The following is a 25,504-nucleotide window of genomic DNA, read 5'->3' as shown; positions in this document are numbered from 1 at the left end:
AAGTTATCATATTGGAACCTTGGCTAGCGAAGGTGATTAGGATTAGACTCAACATCCTTTTTTCTTTACCCATTTGAGTATCTGGACAACATTGCAAAAGTCCATAGTGATTGCTTATTTTCATCAGGAAGCCTTTTTTGATGATAGATAAGGTGCAAATCATGCAACAATAAGCAATGATAGACTTGATAAAACTAAAACTAAAATTAGTAGTAAAGTTTTAGAACAAAAATTATTATCTTATTTAAGATCAATAAAGGCACCAAGATGACAACAATGGGTACAACAATGTTATCAAAATGAAAATTTGAAAGCATTGGCATACCTTTTACACCATCGAAGGGCAATTCAAATGTGTCATTTTATTTTAGTCATTCTCAGTGTAAGATGTCAACCCTAATAGTTACCTTGGTTTAACATATTACTGCCTTAATACACCATGTCCCATCACTCTTTGGGAATTGGAGAAAAATTTTCACAAATATCTCACATAATTGGTAGCCCGTATTGGCCAGGGACTGGTTCTTTGAACAATTTATATATCTTTTTCAAATTACACTCAAATAATGTTACTCATGCAAAAGGTAACTTAGCAAGGAAAACTGTGGCAGTGTTTTCGACATATTGATTGCTGAACTAAATCAGTAACATTTGAATTATGGTAAATATTTCACCAGTGCTTGGCTTATGAGTTAGAGAACCACAGTACCAGTTCTCACTGTAATTAGAGTCTCACTGTGTAGAATAAAATGATACATTTTAAATTTCACAATTGGTGACAGAGTTAACAAGTTTATGACATAGCATCTTCATTGTCATCATCAAAATACTTGAGTATTGATCTTTATTTGTGGTTTATTGGTGAAGTCCAACCTGTGGACTGTATTCACATGAGGCTGTCCTAAACACAAGATGCACCTGGGAGAGATAATTTTCCTAAGTAGAAAAAGATCGTTAGTGTTGGTCACCATTATACATATAGTACACGAAATGTATTATTATGTGTATATAAAAAAGACTTTGTAAACATAACAACACATTTGAACGTGAAGGAGAGCAATTGTAGGTAAAGCAATCACCTGTTACTATATGATGGCATAACTGACGCCGTGAAATAGGTGCTTTTGTTTTCAAATGAGCAATGGTGTTGAAAACTGGAGAATTATACTTGTTGAGAATAGTTTATTTTTGTTAATACTGACTTTTGAAGTGGAAAAAATTAAAATTAAGAATGTTCTAGAACACTTAGGACAGCTTTTTTTAATTTGTGCAAGAAATATTTGATTTTCCAGCAGTATACACATTGAATTAGTTGTTACTGAATCATACTGTTACATGGTTTGTAAAATCTCCATGTCAGGTAAAAGTTACGATGACCCGAACAGTCAACATGGTTATTTTAGTGGATAAGGAATTTGTAGAAAACTGCATAGTAATTTGACTCCTGAGTAACTAATTTAAATTATGTATTATTGTAAATGTGAATATTTATTGTATAAATTAATAAATCCACGTGTGTGTGATAATGATGTGTGTCTGAATTTCTAAATAAACAAGGTACAGGTATTTGTTATCCATAAAAATTTTTGGCAAATGACCTCTACCTTTTGACCTCATAGAGGTCATTGGGTCCACTTTTTTATTGCTGTAATGATTGCTGTGCTGGTAATTGATTTTAATTTTGTTCATCTACTACATAAAGAAGAAATTATGATGTCAGTTTGAAGATTGCTGTCATCATTATCAGCTATTTAAGCATTTGACTCATAAAACTTTACCATATATGTGCTTATAACTCAAGTCCAACTGCAAACTACAGAGACCCAGCCTTGCTGTTGCATGATGTGCTGGTAGATCTGGGTCTGTACAGTTTGTTAGGAGTAATCAGAAGAACAAACAACATAGACCCTGATTTGCAGGTGCATGATAATATGGTGGATCAGGATATTTGTTGTTTGTAGTTTGCCTAAACTTATGAGTACATATAGTAGTAGTATTAGTACCAGCAGTAGTGGTTAAGAGAATAGTTTAAAATGGTATTCTGAAAGCCTGGTCAAATAAAAAATATAAAATTCACATTCAGGAGGTAGAACAGTTATATTTGTAAATCTTTTAGCATGAAGAAATTCAGCTTAGATGTGTAATTTGTGTTTTGATTTTACATTTATAAAAAAATATTAAACTACTGTATATACATGATTATAAATAGAATCCAACTGCAAACTTCACAGACCTAGATCTGCCATCACATAATGTGAAGTCAGATCTGGGTTTATGCAGTTTGTTAGGAATAATCCATATAACAAAGAACATAGACTATGGTCTGATGGTGCATTATGTGATGGCAGATCAGAGTCAATGCTGGTTGCAGTTGGACTCTATTTTCATGTAAATTTATATGGTAAAGAAAAAGAAAACAATGAAATGGGTAATATCAGTTATATTGTAAACAAAGACAAAGATAATATTAGATCGCTCTGGTGGTCTAGTGATTAGAGCATCCGCCTCAGATGTGGGAGGTCGCAGGTTCGAACACTGGCCAAGTCACACCAAAGACACATACAGATGGTACTAACAGCTACCTCGCTAGGCACTCAGTATTAAGAGGTTAGTGTTGGGACTGGTCATCCTGGTTTCAGGATAATGTGACTGGGTGGGACAACATGCTACAAATCTGCAGCATGATGCCCCAGTGCTAGACATCCTTATAAACTGCCGCACTGATGACATTGTAGTGTTATGACTGATTTTTATTTATTTTATACATAAAATATCCAAATGACACACATACACACAAACACATTGTAAACATAATGATTGGCATGTCTACTTTACTTGAAAGCTTTTAACACATGTATTCGTATTATTTTCATCAACAAAATGTTGTAATTAAAATGTATCCATCGAAAGCTCAGTGGCATTGTGATATCCTGACATTTACGTTTCAGTAAATGCAAACAGTGGTGAACTTGCAATTTCTTTCCTTAATTTGAAGTCTCTGACTTAAAGTTAAATTAATGTTCAACATTAAAGTTAAATTAATATTCATCCAGAAGAACTTAGCAAAGCAGATATCGGAGAAATGTGTAAGTTGATGTATAAAATTCCTCGTTGTGTCTGTCTGATAGTAAAATAGTAAGTTGTCAAGAATACATAATGTGTAACGTCATGTCATTTCCATAAAAATCTTAGATTGAATATTTGCTGAATTTAGCTTTATATCTGCAGTACAATCTAGGTCACTGTGATGTTTTTTTTAAGTAAGTAATGGTATTACGTGTAGATTTATATCATTACATAAGCACAAGGATGAGGTTTGTTATGTAGCATTCATATATCAGTATACTGTCTTCAGGGCCACATTTTTATTTTCAGAATTTAATTTTGTCTTGGTCTATGGGTTCTAAATAATTTTTTATTGCAAATTAGGTAGATTTTCTGTAATGAATTTAGGCCATATATCTTTTGGAGATGAGTACTTATATTTGTACAAAATTTAATAAATTCATTTTCAGTACATTATTGATTCTACATGTATTTTGCCATTCAGTGGACTTTAAAGATAGCAGCTTGATGTATGTTTTATTTAATATCAGTTTGGTTGTGATAACTGATGTATTGTATATCGTTTATATTTGACATTGCTAAGTCTACTAACTCTGTCTTTCTTTCTAAAAGTGAATTAAATGCTTTTAAAAAAACTAAACAGACAAGATAATTGGTTTTAATTACACAATAATTTTATATGGGCTTATATGAAAAGATAGCTTATTCTAAATTGGATCGCATTGCTTTTTTGGTACCATTCACTGACTCACTTCAAAGCACAATTTTTGAGTCTCAAAACTTCTCCAAAACACTGTCTGGGAATATGGCAAATATGGTCTTACAGGAAAAGAAAGTTCACAGCTTTTTCTGGGGACAAAAATAATTTGATAACTATAAGAAGTAAATTGAGTGCCCATACATTCATTGCAGTCTCTGTTGCAATCAAGCACATGTAAATTACTGACAGCTGCATTATATGTGCTGTAGTGTTGGCTGTGGTCCATCATGTAGAAAATCCGATTCCATGTAAAAATTCATGACGGTCTGCAGAATTGTGACAAGTGAAAACTTTAGGTGAAAAGTGAAAGTCTGTACTCAGCTGACAGATTTAACCTAGATTGATTGATATGCAAAGAATTGATGCCACATGAAGTATCAGTAATTTGTGACCATGCAGGCTTAATCATTACTATTGTGCCATGATAGTCATCATGTCATGTTATTCATATGCAAGTTAATTATTTTTTAATTCGTTGCTGAGAGAGAAACCATTATAAAAACATTGAGAAACCACAACTTTTGTCCACAAGGGATTGGTGGACTAGTTCATATTAATCTCAGGTTAAATATATGTATTGTGCAATATAATTTAGACACATTCTATTCACAATTCCACTGTGTGTAAGCTGAGAGATTGTGTTTAATATAACGTTTTTTGGTGAAGAATAGTTTGTCATTTGGGACAACTGGTCCTTAACACAAACGTATGGTATGGCTTATTGTGTGTAATCAGGAACCCGTCTGGAGCTCATCAGTCATTATTTTCAGCTTCTTAAAAAGCTCATTAGACCAGTTCCTACCAAACTTGGCACATAGCATGTTGTATTTAAATTTTGTACATTGATGGCATTCTGCTGTTAAATATGGCCACCATTACCAAAATTGGAAAAAACCCGTCATTTGTCTGCCACCAATACCTATTTACAACTCCTTCACAAAAGCCTTCTAATCAGTTATGGCATAGATCATACTGGCATAAAAGCCTTTCAAGTTTGTGCAAATGATGCCATTAAGTATGACTGTCTTTACTACAAAATTCTTTATATGACTTCTCCCAAACCATATAATTTCATCAGTTTCAAGGAATTTATCCTGCCGTGAAGACCTTTCATGTTCGTAAAATCAATGTGCAGATCCCTCATTAAATATGGCCATAGCTAATAAAAAAGGAAAAACTTTATAAACAACTTCTCTAAAACTGCTAATAAATGTTTATTAATCTTGACAAAAGCTGTCTTGGCACGAAGACCTTTTAAATTTTCATAAATGATGTTTGTTTGCCTTTAAATATTGCTTCCATTACCGAAAATATAAAACCTATTTCCTCCAAAACTGCACAATAGAATTTATTCAAATTTGACAGAAAACATTTAAGCTTGAAGATTTTTAAATTTTTACAAATTATACTAATCCACTATCAGACACAGCTTGCATTATTAAAAAAAAAAGCAAAAATCTTGTTACAAGTTATTTTTTTCTCCAGAACTGCAGAACAGAATTTGATGAAAGTTTTCAGTAGACCTTTCTAACAGATAATAATAATAATAATAATAATAATAATAATAATAATAATGATAATAATGATAATAATAATGACTTTATTTAAACAGGGTAACACAATTAGCTAAGAACTAATCTACCTTGAGGCCCTCATACAAAGGAATTTATTTATTTTAGCTGCATCTCTGAAGCCACTGGATATATCGGCTTTGGAAGAAGGAAATAGAGTGGGCATTTCTAATCTCAACTGGAATACTATTCCAGAGCAAAGTTCCAGAGTATTGGAAACTTTAAAAAAAAATTCCTTATTTGGTTTGGGAATTTTATACTGTTTGGTAGACATGGATTGCAGGTGGGGAGTATCGCCAGGTAGCCTATACTGGAATGGTGATTGTAGATATTCAGGAGCACTATTAATGGATATTCTGTACATTAATTTGGCTTTTCTCAGACACATTTGGTCTTTAATAGGTAATATTTTTAACTTAACCAGCTCAATTTTCCTTGCTTTCTTTATGGATTGATATTAGCCCAAATGCTCTTATTTGAAGATGTGCCAGCTTTGCTATGTTTTTATTATTTGAATTACCCTATACTGTATTCCAGTAGTCTAAATAGGGTTGTATATAACTTATAAAATAGTTTTCTGTGCCTTTCAGAGAGAAAGTATCCCATCCTACTGAGAAGCCATAAACTTGAATTGACTTTATTACTGATATGTTTGATATGTTCAGTCCATGATAACTTATTATCTACCAAAACACCAAGTAGTCTATCATGACAGACCATTTGCAAATTTTTATCCTTCCATGTCAGACATAGTTCATCAGCATCAAGATTTGTTTTGCCATGTTAAGTAATATTTAAGTTTTACCAGTATTTACTACCATGACATTTCATGTGCACCAGTTGTCCAGTTTGTTTATGGCATTCTGTAAAGAAATTTCGAGTTTATGATTTGTTTTGGATGTCTGACAATGTTGTGTCATCTTCACAGAGATCTGTAGATGATACTGAGTCCCTTAGTAAATAAAATAAATAGTAATGGATCTAGAATTGAGCCTTGTGGTACTCCATATCTAATTGTTCCAGATTCAGACAGAACATTATTTGTATAAACATGTTAAAATCAGTTTGGAACATAAACTAATATGCAGACCTTTCTGACAGATAAAATCAGGTTGGAACAAAAACTGACACATTTGATTAGTTGAATCAAGAGACCTCTTTCATTCCAGCTTTTCTTTTATAGTTTACCTCCAAATAGTTACGGTAAGCTATTTTACTACCACCAGCATTGGTATATCTGCATCAACACTGATAAATGCATACCATCAATTTGTCCCATTCTTTCTTCATAGGTGCTAGGCAATAGTTTGGGGTGGGTTTTATGCACTTCCCTCTAATCCACCCCTCCTTTCACGCGGAAGGGGCTGTCGGGACTAAATTGCACATGCATGTACATTAGTTGTAAATTCTAGGTTAAGTTTTTGCATTTATCTCATTTGTTTTGCACACTGGAAATATACTGTTATACTTGGAATCATGAAACTTTGTGAGAGGATCCATCGTGATGAGTGTGTGTGTGTGTGTGTGTGTGTGTGCATGTGTGTGTGTGTGCATGTGTGTGTGTGTGTGCATGTACATGTACATGTGCGTGTGTTTGGATTTTTAGCATAGCTTTAACAATTTGACTCTATTTTGCTATGATGTATGCACTGTGGCAGTTTATAATGATATCTAGCACTGGGGCATCATGCTGCAGGCATGTGACAACATGATCCACCCAGCCACATTATCCTGACACCAGGACAATCAGTTCTAACACTAACCTCTTAATGCTGAGTGCCTAGCGAGGCAGCTGCTAATACCATTTTTATGTCTTTGCTATGACCGGGCTGGGTTTCAAACCAGTGACCCCCTGCATCTGATTTGGATGCTCTAATCACTTTCGGCATCCAAGGCAGATACTCTACATCAATGTGACCTATATTTTGGATATCACTAACTTTTGATAAATTTGGTTTAAGTTTATTTTTCAAGGTTCGTTCAAGATAAAATCATCAGACTGGATGATTATAGGCATTTCTATTTAGTACCAGGCACATAAGCCACAATAGCAGGTTATTATGACCTACATTTCACATTTGACTGGCTTAAATTAAGTTTTTGCATTTAGTTTATGACCAAACAGATTCATGAAAGTTTTGACAGTGATTTTTAGAACATTTTTCATTTACCACCTGGTAGGCAGATGGTGATGCTGGACTGTCTCATTTATTATCAGTGTTGATTGACATTATTCATCAAAACATTCCAGGTACCATGACCTGACAAAAGGAACAACTGTAGGTGATCATACTGGACTGTCTCATTTATCATAAGTGTTTATTTTCATTATTTATCAGAACATTTAAGGTACCATGACCTGACCAAAGGTACAGCTGTAGGTGATCATACTGGACTGTCTCATTTTATCATCAGTGTTTATTGACATTATTTATCAGAACATGTAAGGTACCATGACCTGGCCAAAGGTACAGCTGTAGGCGATCATACTGGAATGTCTCATTTATCATCACTGTTTATTGGCATTATTTGTCAGAATATTTAAGGTACCATGACCTGACCAAAGGTACAGCTGTAGGTGATCATACTGGACTGTCTCATTTTATCATCAGTGTTTATTGACATTATTTATCAGAACATGTAAGGTACCATGACCTGGCCAAAGGTACAGCTGTAGGCAATCATACTGGACTGTCTCATTTATCATCACTGTTTATTGGCATTATTTGTCAGAATATTTAAGGTACCATGACCTGACCAAAGATACAGCTGTAAGTGATCATACTGGACTGTCTCATTTTATCATAAGTGTTTATTGACATTATTTATCAGAACATTTAAGGTACAATGACCTGACCAAAGGTACAGCTGTAGGTGATCATACTGGACTGTCTCATTTATCATCACTGTTTATTGGCATTATTTATCAGAATATTTAAGGTACCATGACCTGACCAAAGATACAGCTGTCAGTGATCATACTGGACTGTCTCATTTTATCATAAGTGTTTATTGACATTATTTCTCAGAACATTTAAGGTACAATGACCTGACCAAAGATACAGCTGTAGGTGATCATACTGGACTGTCATTTTATCATCACTGTTTATTGACATTATTTATCAGAACGTTTAAGGTACAATGACCTGACCAAAGGTACAGCTGTATGTGATCATACTGGACTGTCTCATTGATCATCACTGTTTATTGACATTATTTATCAGAATATTTAAGGTACCATGACCTGACCAAAGATACAGTTGTAAGTGATCATACTGGACTGTCTCATTTTATCATAACTGTTTATTGACATTATTTCTCAGAACATTTAAGGTACAATGACCTGACCAAAGGTACAGCTGTAGGTGATCATACTGGACTGTCTCATTTTATCATCAGTGTTTATTGACATTATTTATCAGAACATGTAAGGTACCATGACCTGGCCAAAGGTACAGCTGTAGGCAATCATACTTGACTGTCTCAGTTATTATCACTGTTTATTGACATTATTTATCAGAACATTTAAGGTACCATGACCTGAGAAAAGGAACAGCTGTTGGTGATCATACTGGACTGTCACATTTTATCATCGGTGTTTATTGACATTATTTATCAGAACATGTAAGGTACCATGATCTGACCAAAGGTACAGCTGTAGGTAATCATGCTGGACTGTCTCATTTTATCATCAGTGTTTATTGATATTGACATTATTTATCAGAACATGTAAGGTACCATGACCAGAGAAAAGGAACAGCTGTTGGTGATCATGCAGGACTGTCTCATTTTATCATCACTGTTTATTGACATTATTTATCAGAACATTGTAAGGTACCATGATCTGACCAAAGGTACAGCTGTAGGTAATCATGCTGGACTGTCTCATTTTATCATCGGTGTTTATTGATATTGACATTATTTATCAGAACATGTAAGGTACCATGACCTGACAAAAGGAACAGCTGTTGGTGATCATGCAGGACTGTCTCATTTTATCATCACTGTTTATTGACATTATTTATCAGAACATTGTAAGGTATCATGACCTGACCAAAGGTACAGCTGTAGGTGATCATGCTGGATTGTCTCATTTTATGATCACTGTTTATTGATATTGACATTATTTATCAGAACATGTAAGGTACCATGACCTGACCAAAGGTACAGCTGTAGGTGATCATGCTGGATTGTCTCATTTTATCATCACTGTTTATTGACATTATTTTTCAGAACATGTAAGGTACCATGACCTGACAAAAGGAACAGCTGTAGGTGATCATGCTGGACTGTCTCATTTTATCATCACTGTTTATTGACATTATTTATCAGAACATGTAAGGTATCATGACCTGACCAAAGGTACAGCTGTAGGTGATCATGCTGGACTGTCTCATTTTATGATCACTGTTTATTGATATTGACATTATTTATCAGAACATGTAAGGTACCATGACCCGAGAAAAGGAGCAGCTGTAGGTGATCATACTGGACTGTCTCATTTTATCATCAGTGTTTATTGACATTATTTATCAGAACATGTAAGGTACCATGACCTGACCAAAGGTACAGCTGTAGATGATCATGCTGGACTGTCTCATTTTATCATCAGTGTTTATTGATATTGACATTATTTATCAGAACATGTAAGGTACCATGACCTGACCAAAGGAGCTGTAGATGATCATGCTGGACTGTCTCATTTTATCATCACTGTTTATTGATATGGACATTATTTATCAGAACATGTAAGGTAGGTGATCATGCTGGACTGTCTCATTTTATCATCAGTGTTTATTGACATTATTTATCAGAACATTTAAGGTACCATGACCTGACTAAAGATACAGCTGTAGGTGATCATGCTGGACTGTCACATTTTATCATCGGTGTTTACTGATATTGACATTATTTATCAGAACATGTAAGGTATCATGACCTGACCAAAGCTACAGCTGTAGGTGATCATGCTGGACTGTCTCATTTTATCATCAGTGTTTATTGATATTGACATTATTTATCAGAACATGTAAGGTACCATGATCTGACCAAAGATACAGCTGTAGGTGATCATGCTGGACTGTCTCATTTATCATCACTGTTTATTGACATTATTTATCAGAACATTTAAGGTACCATGACCTGACCAAAGGTACAGCTGTATGTGATCATGCTGGACTGTCTCATTTATCATCACTGTTTATTTACATTATTTATGAGAACATTTAAGGTACCATGACCTGACCAAAGGTACAGCTGTAGGTGATCATGCTGGACTGTCTCATTGAAACTGTGTTTGGCAGATTAAATCAGAACATTCCACTTACCATGAAGAAATATTGGTAGTTTATGATGGACTGTCTCATTTATCATAACGTACAGTGTATATCTGAACTTTCAATTTACCATGGGGGAAGGGAGGTAGTCTTGCAAATTAGAGTATAGTTTGGGCCACCATCGCATTTTACATTGGGGAAAGTTGATTGATAGATGATATCAGAAATTTCTGCACCTGCTATTTATTGTAGTGTGATTTAAGATTTGGAAATCCTACTCACAAAAAAAATTATTTTCATCAGGGGTGTTTTTTGTTTGTGTGACCAGAAAAATGAATGATCTTCACTTTTTTCTTCTTCTGGTTTGTTGGTAACCTTGATGTGTTGAAAAGAAAGAGATTCATTTATTTCTCAGTGTCACTGGAAACATCTGATTGGTTGTCATTGAAAGCATTTGATTGGTTGTCATTAAAAACATCTGATTTGTTGTATAGGGTGTGCTCTATTTCCAGTCTGAAGAGGAAAGCCACTTTGTAATGATGGTCTTCTTGAAACCCCAGTATTCACCCCCAGTGAGCACTGAAACCCATGATCTTGCAGTTATACAAGTGCGAGCACATGCAGTCCTTGTGTGCTGAATGGTGTCAATTGATGCAACATTGACGCCATCAGATGTATTAACTGGAGAGGCCATGGCTTTTCCTGGAGACAAAAATAATTTGATAAGTATGAGAAATAAATTGAATATATAATACATTGCATTACAGTGTTATAATTGTTCCAGTCAAGCACTAGACGATTGCTGACAACTGAATTACAGTGATGCTGGTTGCGGATCTAAGAATTCCAACTCTAGGTGAAAAATTTATGTTCTTTAATGGATTGTCTGACAATTAAAAACTTACGTGATCAGTAAAACTAGATCTATATACGACATATTCCATAAATATTTATTGATATGCAAAGAATTAATGTCTTAAGAAGTAACAGTACTGCTTTTTATGCAGCGTACTTAGAAAACATTAACACTGTCCCATGAAAGTTAACATGTCAGCATATCGATATACAAGCTAAATGTGTTCGAAAGTGGTGCTGATATAGAAACAACTATTATTTAAACATTGAGAACCACCCCTTATATCCACTGATACTGGTAGACTGAAGTTAAGCTTAAGTTAAATAAGTTTCATAGTCAATAGAGTTTTGAGACAGTATTTTTTAAAATCTAATTTTGGCAAACGTTCAGAAAAGTGGGAGGGGGCTTTGTGGATTTGATGTGAGAGATCTTCCACATTCCTTAAGGTTTTTGGTTATCTTTATCTAGGAGATGATCGACCACTTTTTTATTGCCCAGAACGAGTAAACAATAAAATAAAAAGAAGTTAAGGGATGGAATAAAGAAGATTGAGCAAATATATAGAATAGAATAGCATGAACCTCCCATATGTAAAATACAGTTTAATAAATTACATAAACAAAAATCAGATGTGAATGATTCATGTGAATGATTTGCTTTCTCTCAGAACTGAGTTACAAAATTATGTGAAATTCATTTAGCCATTCTGTTACAGATGTTAAGAGTTTAGTAAAAAATAACAAGAAAAGAGGGAAGACAACGAACTTTGTAAAATTTATCAAATAACTTATTTTGCTAGAAAAACAAGGTAAAAATGAGAAAAAGAACTTACAGTTATATGAATCAAATCCAAAATTGATCCAAGAATTAAAAAATATGTCCTATTACTTAAAAGTCCTAAATTAATCTAAGTTTGAGCCCCGCTGAAATCCAAAATGGAAGACAATGAGATCTGTTGCAACCTTCAAAGTGCTGTTGTGTCAACAGTTCCTTGTTGAATCACAGAAAAAAATAATCCAGTTTTGAATTCTGAATAAATTTAAATGAATGTCTTTGTCCAAGAATTCTGTATGAGCACTTATATATTTCCATAAAATAAAATTTCAACTCAAACTGGTCACAAAAAAAACATCATTAAGTGGCAATGCTTTAGACCCTGAATGCCCAAATTCTGTTTAGAAAACAGTTATACACTAATTTAAGACGCAAAATAGGTTCTTGTTTGAGGCTCACATGGTCACACTTCCAGAACAAAATATAATTTTTTTTACTTTGCTAACATCACATGCTCCCAGTATGGTTTTAACTGAAATCAATGGTTCTTACTTTGGGAAAGAATTTTTTAAAAAATTAAAGAAAGTTCTTTACTAGAACTCCCACTGTTTCTGAATCAAGGTCAGGAATTAGGTCAGCATTAGATATAATGTCTCTATTTATTAGCTGTTTACATCAGAAATAAAAAACAAATCAGTCAGAACTGAACTTTGTTCTGGACAATATCAAATCCAGTAAATAAAGTTACATTACAATAGCATGTAATGGAAATAAAAGAATCTAAAACTAACAAACAAACAAATTAAATCAAATATAAATTAAATATAAATAACACTGATTGAACAAATTTCATGATATAATCGAGTGACATCAAACTCAGATTGCTGGCATGTCAATATCACCTGGTGCTTCTGGTCCTTTCCCAATCACTGCTTGTGATTGGTCAGTGTTTCCGTATATTTTCTTTTATTAGTCTCTCTCCTTAGCCTCTTTGGGTCATCAAATATTAATTAGCAGTTCCTTGACACAGATTCTCAGACATAGAAAAATCAAACATCAGCATAAATTATATGAATTATTTAAGACAGATAATTTACATATTCACCCAGTTTTCTTCAGAAGAAATACATGAAATATTATAATACCTGATTCCTATTGGATACCAGACCTCTAAATCTGAAGTCATTCACATAAAGAAATATTGTATGACATTCTACAAACATGAAATCATAAACATGCACTTATTATTTCTGACTTCAAGGAGAACTAATGTATAAATTTAAAATGAATAAATTGAACAATATTTACAAAATTACATCAATGAACCATCATATGAACCAAGATTAGCATTGTGCTTTATCCAAGATTCGCACCTCCTTATGAAGTTGGATCTCTCCCTTTTTTTATGTACCTCACTTCCCGACCTGCGTCCTTTAGGACAATCAAAGGAGAAATCATTTTTTTCCCAGTGTAAAGACTCCCTCTTCGGCAGAAAAACTTGGGCTGATTATTTGACAAGGTGAGCTGTTCTACAATCCCTAAATTCCATCTGGGAACACACCCCCTTGTTTAGTTTAGCCACCAACCAGGATTACTACTTTATCCACCAGAATTCTTATCAGTCCCATAGAAGTCAGAAAAATCTTTCTAGAGGCTGCCTTTTTGAATAATTGATAATTAATAATTATTCCAGAAATTATCAATAATTAATTAATAATATTAATTAATTAATAATTAATAATTATTCCAGAAATTATCATTTTATGACACCAGTTTCAAATGGACAAGTTCTAAAATATTCATTTCTGGTGCTTGTCACTTGGACACATTACCATTATGACCTGACATTAAAATATGCCCCTGCCTGCTCTGTCAAAAAAACAGGTTGTAATTAAATCTCAATACATGCCACAAAAAGAACAGATTCTATCCCTTGCAGGAATAGCCAATACATCAATCTTAATGTTAACATATCACACTGCACTTTGACCCATACAGAATGCACTACTAAAGAGAGTACTGTGACATTTTTACTAGACAGATTACACTGCTCCTGTAGCTTAGTTGTTAGAGCATTGGCCTCTGATGTGGGAGGTCATGGGTTTGAACCCCCGGTGAGTCATACCAGAGGTTTATAAAAATGGTACTAGCAGCTGCCTTGCTTGGCGCACAGCATTAACAGGTCGGTTAGAGCATCTGCCATGGATGCAAGAGGTCGTGGGTTCGATCCTCGGCCAAATCATACCAAAGACTTACCAAAATGGTACTAATAGCTGCCTCGCTTGGTGCTCAGCATTAAGTTGTTAGTGTTAGGTCTGGTCATCCTGGTGTCAGGATAATTTGACTGGGTGGGACGTGATGTTATATGTCTGTGGCATGATGCCCCAGTGCTAGACATCACTATAAACTCCCATACTGCATACTGTGGACATCATTGTGATATGACTAAAAAATTGTTAAAGCTATGTACAAAATCAAAATCACACACTTGCACACACATGCACATGCACACTCTCTCTCTCTCTCTCTCACACACACACACACACACACACACACACAAAGAGCTTGTGTTAGAATAAATAGTTCTATTTAAGATGGTTTTTCACATTAAATTTCTGAACAAGGTATTCAATAAAACTGATTATTTTCATTTGCAAACTATTTATTTGGACAGTGCAAAGAGTGATTATTTTGTAATGTCATAATATATGAAACCAAACTCATTTTTCAAGATAGTGACATCCAATTTGAAAGCAAGTTTCTTATTTTGTAGTTTCTGGATATATGATACCTTAAATCAGACTCATTCTTCAAGATAGTGATGTCCAAATTTGAAGCAAGTTTGTTTGGTTACAGGCCGCACTGAGTGATGGACAGATAAATGCATGAATTTATCTACACATGGTGCAGACTGGCAGACATGGTCAATCACATTATATCTACAAAGCTGTAGATGTAATGAAAAGAATGTCCAAGTGCTTCTTGAAATTCACTCAAATCACCAGTCATATTCCTTGGTACAATGACAGCTTGGATTTGCTTTTATTTGTCTGTCGTTTTCAACATTTATTGATTTATTAATCTTTCTGGAAGAAAGAGGCTATGCCTCTGAACCAGCCATTTTTATATCATTTTTATATCATTTTTATATCATGGTCCCATGTATGCAGCATCAAACATTGATACAAGCTACTGAGAAAATTCAAGTTTGGTAACTTAAAGCTTCTAATCAATCAAGCTGATTCACATCGGTGCTTTAAGCTCTAGCTGTTATAGGTTCCATATATACATAACACAATTTTGAGTTCTAGTATCTAAGTGTGCACATTAATCTGCAACAAGACCAGATACAGTCTATACTTGCTTCTGAGTTGGATAAAACTGGGAACTGCATTGACCTGGAACAGCCATTGCATAATGTACTGGCAGGTCTGGGTCTATGCAGTTTGTTAGGCGTAATCATTTTGAACAAACAATGGGTTCTGATATGCTGGTGCATTATGTGATGGCAGATCAGGGACTGTATTGTTTGTAGTTGGGCTTATTTTATATTTGAACATATACAGCATGCCCAGATCTCTCAACTTACATCTGATACTGCAGATTGTATTATAAGCCTTTATGAGTTTTAAAAAAAAAATTAGCGATGGTTGTATGTACTTGTTGTGACCCTGTTGCTGGAACTATATGGTAATCATGTCCATCAATCAGTCCATCTGTCTGTCTGTCTGTCAGCTGTTTGCTTTCCACATGATAAACGTGATTGTGAATTATTGGATTTTAACCAATTTCTTATGTAGCTATGCATTGATGAGGTCAATTATAACCCTGTATGTCATTATTTTGAGGGATCATATCCCCGGAGTGCCTGACTGCCCAACTTAATCTCAACAACTCAGCTTTTTCAAGGATTGTTGGATTGCAGTTTGGCATGCTGGTTGGTATTGATGAAATCTTGAATTAATGCTGTTTGCAAAATTCCTTGACATCTACTAAAATTTTGCACTTGATATCTGACTTAAGTTTCCACAGCATGACGTTACCAGTTTTTCTTGGATTTCGACCATAATTTACAAGTGTTGTCTGATTGTCAGTCCCCCTGAGTTTGGGTTTTACAGCATTACTTTGCTAGAGATTGGTATGTTTCAGCTTCATGTTGATAAGCCATGTATTTAAAGGATTTTCTATTTTGTATCTTTATATTTTTTTCTTCATGAAAATGATTTTAACATTTTAAACTTTAATCTTGCAGTACTTCATGTTCACATGTATTTGTAAAGGTTTATCTCCCAGAATGTTTTGATCAAATTCTTCAGTTTGTACATCTTCAAAACTTTTCTTTTGGGCACCTGTAGTTGTTATGGTGCTGATGTGCACATGCATGCATTAGTGTATACATGCCTACCTATCTATCTACTACCTGGTTACCTACCTACCTACTTAACTGCCTTTTTTTTAGGCATACAAATGTTGGTAATAAAATTATTTATTATTTTCTTATGTCTCTAAAATTTGCACAGCTTTCTTTATGTTGTGAATTTTATTCACTGTACCAAATACCAGAAGAAAAACATAATTATTATTATTAAGGATTGATGGATTATGACAAATCAGAGGGTTTGAGTGCCTTGCGAGACAACTGTTAATACCATTTTATAAGTGTTTGGTATGCTTCGGCTGATGTTTGAACCTGCAACCTCCCACATCCAAGGTGGACACTCTAGCCACTCAGACCACAGGAGTGGTCGTACATATAGTTAATATAGATTTGTTTTGTTGTATGAGGATCGGCATAGTTTCCTAGGTACGACCCAGTGACAAAGTTCCTCTGAGGAAAAAATAGTTTCGTTTGGAGTTTTACAGCACAGCAACACAAGTAGGTTATTTATTATCAAGGTCTTTGGAGTGAGGTGCTTCTCCAAGGATACACAACAATAGACAACATGGGCTGATCCAGTGGTATGATTTGAACTTGCACCCTTTTGTTTGCAAGTCATGCACATTAACCAATTAGCAATCACAGATCCAGTCTAATGAAGAACAGCCTTTCGGCTCAGTAACATGTTATGACCCAGTGCCAAGTTTCTCTGGGGAAAAATTCATCCTGTCATTCCCAGTAAGTGTATCTGTGGTGTTAGGGTGAAAGTCTCCATTATTGCAACCCTGGCGCTAATCCTGTGTCCCTGTGTATGACCCTGGGGTCACATTCAGAATTCCATCTTATATGTGTTCAGACTTATCTCAATGATCACACAATGTATTTATCAGACATTAAAGACATACTCAGGAGTTTAATTTGATTTCAAACCATCTGCATCCCTAGCAGCACGCAGGGGGATGGGTCAGAATTCTATAACCAATGTGCAGTCTACAGTAAACCAGAGATCATATCCAAAGGTTTGAGTTCTATATGAAACAAAACTAAAAATTCCTGGACAGTTTATACCAGGGGTCTCAAACACATAGGGCCCACCTAGCTGTTACCTGTGGGCTGCAAAATGATTGGCATCACAAGGTGTCATGAGAACAAAGTTGGTGTGGCCCTAAGGCCATTACAAATGCCCTTATGCAGCCCTCAGGGTGGTTTGAGTTTGATTTATACTGTTGAATTCTGTTGATGCAAAAAGACTCTACCCTCAGGGAATGAATTTATATTTCAAAACCATTTTGCACATGATACAGACCACTTCATGTGATATCCCAAGGTTTGAAGTCTCCATCTCAAACTCTGGTACTTATTGCAGGACAAAACTCTCATTACATTATTACAGTATTACATGTACTTACAATGCTTCAGTTGGTTAGTATATACCATCTGCACTTACTTATAAGACAAGTCCAGTTGCAAATTGCACAGACCCAGATCTGTTAATGTTTGTGCAGATCTGGGTTTGTGCAGTTGTTTGGAGTAATCAGTAGAACAAACAACATGGACTCTGATCTACAGGTTCACTATGCTAAGGCAGATCAGGATGTTTATTGTTTTCAGTTTGACTTGACTTATAAGCGAGTATATATGGAAGCTTGACAGCAAAGATTTTGGTGTACAGGTAGTAGTTGCCTGACGGAGTTCTAAATAGTTCCTAAGACTTTACAAGTTATTTCCCCTTGTCATGTGAAATAAGCTTATATAGAGGATGGAGCTATTGATTTCTATGAAACGACCTAGGGACATTTAAATCTTTCAGACTATATTAAATGTAGCCATTGGTCTCCCCCTTGTGGAAGGGAATTTGTGGTGAAGAAAGACCTACTCCACATTCCATCTCCCTCAGTATCAAAGTATAAAAGTTCATCAAATTGTTTACAGCTGTGGGCATGCAAATAAACAATACTTTAAAGTTGATAGTGCCACTGTATACTTTAATATTAAGTTGACAGTACCACTGCAGACTTTAACATTAAAGTTGATGATGACATTGCACACTTTAATAATAAGTTGATGGTGCCACTGCATAATTTAATATTAAGTTGATGGTACCAATGCAGACTTTAACATTAAAGTTGATGTTGACATTGCACACTTTAATATTAAGTTGATGGTGCCACTGCATAATTTAATATTAAGTTGAAGGTGCCAATGCAGACTTTAATAATAAGTTGATGGTGCCACTGCAGACTTTAACATTAAGTTGCTGGTGCCACTGCAGACTTTAATATTACGTTGATGGTGCCACTGCTTAATTTAATATTAAATTGATGGTGCCACTGCATAATTTAATATTAAATTGATGGTGCCACTGCATAATTTAATATTAAATTGATGGTGCCACTGCATAATTTAATATTAAATTGATGGTGCCACTGCATAATTTAATATTAAATTGATGGTGCCACTGCATAATTTAATATTAAATTGATGGTGCCACTGCAGACTTTAATATCATGTTGATGGTGCCTCTGCAGACTTTAATATCATGTTGATGGTGCCTCTGCAGACTTTAATATCATGTTGATGGTGCCTCTGCAGACTTTAATATTAAGTTGATGGTGCACTGCAGACTTAAATACTAAGTTGATGGTGCCACTGCAGACTTACATATTACATTGATGGTGCCACTCCATAATTTAATATTAAATTGATGGTGCCACTGCAGACTTTAATATTATGTTGATATTGCCACTACAAACATTAGCATTGCAATATCTCAGATTTTCTCTGAGTTATCTTTTTCATATTTCAGGCAGTGAATCGGATAGTACAGAGGAGCCAGTGGTTGGCAATGTCAATAAATTTGCAGTTGTTTCCCCAGGCTACACTGGACGTCCAAAGAAAGGACATCTCATTTTTGATGCCTGTTTTGAATGTGGTGAGTTATCAAACTAGTATGTTTTCCTATGTGAGAAATATATCTGATCTGTTTGTAATGAAAGTCCCTGCCTTTAGTGCCTTCTTTGTCATGGATGTTTAGTTTTCATAATTTGGTCTACTGTTTCCCATCCCTTGAACTTTCAGCTTTGGGGAAATTATGGACCTGTACTTTCATTTTCTAAATTTCATAGAACACTGTCAATTTATTTACTCTAAAACTGTATGAGCGTAAACAATTTCTGTAATAATGCATATATTTTTCAGATTAGTTCTATGCAGTTATAACTAATATCCTTTAACAATCCTGTGCACTCTTTTGCATAAACAGCATGATATTTCCATTAGGAGTGCACAATTTTCAAGTCTTGCCAACTAAAAATAGTGCACCTTTCCTGTACTTATGTACTTTATTTTGTTCAGTGTCATACCAGGCAAGACATAAGCTGTATTTTGATAGTAGTGATTTCCAAGCAGTAATATATGTCAGTTATTCTTTTATTTCTTGATAATTTCTCATATTTGTATATTTTTCTTCATGTCAGATATTTACTCCTCTACAAGTTGTATTAAATTTTATTACTTTAGGCAATCTAGGTCGGGTAGACTACATCACAGACTTTGAATACGATCTGTTTATTCGGCCTGACACTTGCAACCCAAGGTTTAGGGTCTGGTTCAACTTCACGGTGGAAAATGTGAAAGCAGACCAGGTAGATAGAACTTTCTTTTAAACTGTGTATAAATGTCAGAAAGTAACTCAGGTTCTCATTAATTTAAGATCTATATGTAGACATCTCAGACAGGCTCTGATGTCACGAAGACCACATCAATTGTGCAGAAAATTCTTTACCGTCTTCATTAATTGAGGAAGACGATTCACATTTAAATAATAATAATAATAATAATAATAATAATAATAATATTATTATTATTATTATATCAATAATGAAATCAGCAGTAAGAATAGAACAGATAGTTGAAGTTCCTATAAGTTTAAATGTATTTTGTTTTAACTGAGCTGGAACCCTTCATATTTTCAACTACCAGAGGTGCTGTGAAAAAATAATACATGGTAGGTGCAGAAATTGGAATTAAATTGCAAGTTTATTGGGGCAGTTTTGATAATGGGAAACAATGTCTGTACTTTTGGCATGATCCATTAATATATCTAAAGATGGGATGAAAATTCCATATTATGCAGAAATCTCTGCATAATGGTCTGCTTTTAGTCCAGCAATTATAATTGTAACTTAGGATTTATGTCCCTGATTAATTACAACTAGAAGGTTCAGTATGAGATATTTTGGACATATGTATGAACATCCTTGGGTACCTGTATTATGGTTGTTTTCACAGACGTCACGATTGAGTACGCAAATACCCACAATGCAACGCGCGCGCACCTTGCGTCACCATCTTGAGTCCCTAACAAACCTTTGTCAACATTAGTCATCATGTATATTCAAGATAATAATCTGATTTAACTGTCGATAAGGACATTTACTTAATTGAAATGATACATAGATTATACTTAAAATTAAGTGCCCTATAGCACGAAAATAAAAATAAAGCTGGAAGTTCCCTTGCTTATATCGAAAGACAGAATAGTGAAGCTGAACTGAGATGGTGTATATTGCTATGAAATAGAAATGCAGTTATTTTTGTTTACAAACAGACAATATTTACATTTTTAAAGTGTTTCATATCATATCCCTAAACTTGTCATCTGGAAGAGTATTTCGGGATACAATATCAGTTACGAATTAAAATGTAATAGCATATGTTTCATGCCAAAACTTTTATGTACAAATACTTTTTGCGTCAACAGGTGTTTGTGCCAGAGACAGTTGACAAACCAATTTAAATAGTATGGTCAGATACTGTATTTGTGGTGGAGATGATTGACGTAGGATGATAATGAATGAAAGCAATAACCATTCAAAGAAGTTTCATCTTCAGTGTGTCTTCGAACGAAACACGAGCCTAACAGAACATGACTTTGTGTCAAATGTCAAAACGAAGTATTCCTCAAATACTTTTAGAAATATGAAATTATATATTAACAATTAGCTTTTTAACTTGAATGATAGGCAAATGATTGATTTCAGCCCATGAAAATTGAAAATCATTACATGTTTCTACTTGTTTGTGTATCCATTTGTGTATGCGTTTGTTTATTGATCGATCTATTTGTTTCTGAAAGAATAACAAAGACGGTTGAAATTGAAATGTTTTACTTGAGGAAAACAAGCAGAAAAGTCACGCATTTGGTCTCGCATGGTTGACATGCACAACAGAATGTAATGTATTATTATATTATTACGCACTAAACGAGACGTGCCTTTGTAATTATGCAGGAAGAACAATGTTATTAGGTGCCTGTTTGTGAGGCTAGGGACTCAAAATGGCGGATATGAAAGTGCACACGTTTTGTAACGTCACGTGAAAACAACGGATATTTTCTATAATCCAAACGATTGCAAAAACCAGATTTGTAATAGCGAGGGGACTGGTATATTCACTGCTCTAAAAACTGGATGGCCTCTGTTCCCAAGGCCTGTCAAAATCCCATGCAGGCCTCATCTTCCTCTGAGAACTTATTGTTCAAGAGCCTTTTGATTTGTTTTTAGATAGTGCAAAGAAAGCTCATCAGGCAAGTTGAATTTTACATAGGGCAAGTGATATTGCAAATGCCATTTTCAAAATTGTTTCTGGATCAATGATATTGTCTGAAGGTTAAGCATAATTACATTCTTGCATTAGGAGCAAGGTTAAGGATAATTACATTCTTGCATTAGGAGCAAACTTAAGAATAATTGCATTCTTGTATTACAAGCAAGGTTAAGAATAATTACATTCTTGCATTAGGAGCAAGGTTAAGAAAAATTACATTCTTGCAATAGGACCAAGGTTAAGAATAATTATATTTCTGCATTAGGAGCAAGGTCAAGCATAATTACATTATTGCAATAGGAACAATGTTAGGCATAATTACATTCTTTTTTTGGGGCATGGTTAAGCATAACTGCATTCTTGCATTAAGCATACTTACATTCTTGCATTAGGGGCAAGGTTAAGAATAATTACATTATTGTATTACAATCAAGGTTAAGAATAATTACATTCTTGCAATAGGAGCAAGGTTAAGAATAATTACATTTTTGCATTATGAGCAAGGTTAAGAATAATTACATTTGTGTATTACAAGCAAGGTTAAGAATAATTACATTTGTGTATTACAAGCAAGGTTAAGAATAATTACACTTGTGTATTACAAGCAAGGTTAAGAATAATTACATTTGTGTATTACAAGCAAGGTTAAGAATAATTACATTTGTGTATTACAAGCAAGGTTAAGAATAATTACATTTGTGTATTACAAGCAAGGTTAAGAATAATTACATTCTTGCATTACAAGCAAGGTTAAGAAAATTTGCATTCTTGCAAAAGCAGCAAGGTTAAGAATAATTACATTTTTGTATTACAAGCAAGGTTAAGAATAATTACATTTTTGTATTACAAGCAAGGTTAAGAATAATTACATTCTTGCAATAGGAGCAAGGTTAAGAATAATTACATTATTGCATTAGGAACAAGGTTAAGAATAATTACATTCTTTCATTATGAGCAAGGTTAAGAAAAATTACATTGCAATAGGAGCAAGGTTAAAAATAATTACATTCATGTATTACAAGTAAGGTTAAGAATAATTGCACTCTTGTATTACAAGCAAGGTTAAGGATAATTACATTCTTGCATTAGAAGCAAGGTTAAGAATAATTACATTATTGCATTAGGAGCAAGGTTAAAAATAGTTACATTGCAATTGGAGCAAGGTTAAAAATAATTACATTTATGTATTACAGCAAGGTTAAGAATAATTACATTCTTGCATTAGGAGCAAGGTTAAGAATAATTAAATTCTTGCATTAGGAGCAAGGTTAAGAATAATTACATTCTTGCATTAGGATCAAGATTAAGCATAATTACATTCTTGCATTAGGAGCAAGGTTAAGAATAATTACATTATTGCATTAGGAGCAAGGTTAAGAATAATTACATTCTTGCATTAGGAGCAAGGTTAAGAATAATTACATTCTTGCATTAGGAGCAAGGTTAAGAATAATTACATTCTTGCATTAGGATCAAGGTTAAGAATAATTACATTCTTGCATTAGGAGCAAGGTTAAGAATAATTACATTCTTGCATTAGGAGCAAGGTTAAGCATAATTACATTCTTGCATTAGGAGCAAGGTGAAGCATAATTACATTCTTACAATATGATCAAGGTTAAAAATAATTACATTCTTGCATTAGGATCAAGGTTAGGAATAATTACATTCTTGCAATAGGATCAAGGTTAAGAATAATTACATTCTTGCATTAGGAACAACATATATATAAAGTAACTTTTAGAGCTAATACTGTTTGCAAACTGTACATTCTCAAATCTGGAGACTTTTATAAATAACCATTTGCACACTACATGATTTATTTTCAAAAGTAACAACTGGTATTTATTTGTCTCATCTGTGATGGCATGGTGAGACACAGGTGCCATATATACTCACTTATAAGTCAGGTCCATCTGCAAACAACATAGGGACTGATCTATTGGTGCATTATGCACTGGCAGATAAGAGTCTGTGCAGTTTCTTCTACTTCAGATAAACTGCATAGACCAAGATCTGCTGGCACATTATGAGATATCAGATCTAGGTCTTTGCAGTTTGCAGCTGTATCTGACTTATATTTGAATATATACTGTTTTATATATGAATGTATACTGTTTTATATGTAAATATATACTGTTTTATATGTGAATATATACTGTTTTATATATGAATGTATACTGTTTTATATGTGAATATATACTGTTTTATATGTCATTATTTACTGTATAATATGCAAATATATACTGTTTTTTGTTTGTCAGTAAAAGTGCTATGGTCACCAGTATTAAAATTTTGTGGTAAAAATTTCATGTTGCAAATCATATAATTGGATGTACATAATGGCGTGGCATTGGAAGGGGAGACACTGTATTCAATGAATTCCTTGTTTCTGTTGTTGTCTTGTATCGCGACACAGATATGCTGTTACTTTGTCTGCATTACAATATCTGCTTAAATTTAACTTGAGCTTGCTTCATTTGATGTCCCTGGACTTTTCTGTGAAAAGTAGGAGACATCATATTAATTGTTTCCATCTGTTCCATCCATATATCTACAGCATGTCTTTTTCTGCTTTATTGCTTTAATATCATTTCAGGTTAAAAATGGACATGTGGTATACTTAAGTCATCATTAGAAAATGTGTTACATTTATTATCCTGTCTTGAAATTCAAGGTTACTGCTTAATATCATTTCAGGTTAAAAATGGGGTATACTTAAGTCATCATTAGAAAATGTGTTACATTTATTATCCTGTCTTCAAGGTCAAGGTCACTGCTCAGTGTTTTGAACTTTGGCTTCTTCTTCCATTCATCCATCAGTCACACGTTCATTTTCAGTCAACAACAGATCTTTAAAAGGTATGTTGCATACCACATTTAAGTTGCTGTTTTTGAGGTCAAGGTCACAGGTCCATGTTTTAAGTTTTTTATTACACTTTCATTTCTGTTCCATAACTTTCATGCCATTTGAGACTATGAGATGAAATATTATACATCTTCATTAGAAGGTGTATCACTTGCTATATTGGGAGGGGATCCTATATTCAAAGTCAGGGTTATGGGTTGATATTTTAAGTTTTATATCACTTTCCATTCCTCTCTGTAACTTCTGAGCCATTTTTGATTTTGGAATGAAACTTGTCCTGTTTACACCTCATCATGCAAACCACAGTGGGAGTCTTAACACATTAACCCCTGGAGGTTTTTGTAATT

At 34.1% G+C, this 25,504-nt stretch overlaps 1 protein-coding gene across 3 annotated transcripts in view; it reads left to right on the top strand.

The window, feature by feature from the left end:
• LOC149807707 (cytosolic carboxypeptidase 6-like) overlaps positions 1-25,504 on the top strand; it is a 147,565-nt gene that overhangs the window by 2,253 nt on the left and 119,808 nt on the right. For 2 of the 3 annotated variants that reach the window (XM_089969562.1, XM_089969574.1), the window contains exons 1-3: positions 11,245-11,399; positions 19,488-19,613; positions 20,201-20,325. In XM_089969562.1, coding sequence (XP_089825688.1) covers positions 11,312-11,399; positions 19,488-19,613; positions 20,201-20,325 — 339 coding nt within the window. In that variant the 5' untranslated portion in view covers positions 11,245-11,311. Of the gene's footprint in view, positions 1-11,244; positions 11,400-19,487; positions 19,614-20,200; positions 20,326-25,504 lie in introns of those variants that run through there. The other variant, XM_089969569.1, reaches the window with a different exon arrangement.

Source organism: Sinohyriopsis cumingii, chromosome 1 (assembly GCF_028554795.1).
Source record: "Sinohyriopsis cumingii isolate HCF-2022 chromosome 1, ASM2855479v2, whole genome shotgun sequence".
NCBI lineage: Eukaryota > Metazoa > Mollusca > Bivalvia > Unionida > Unionidae > Sinohyriopsis > Sinohyriopsis cumingii.
The sequence above is the reverse complement of the archived record's forward strand: the minus strand, read 5'-3'. Positions and strand labels throughout refer to the sequence as shown.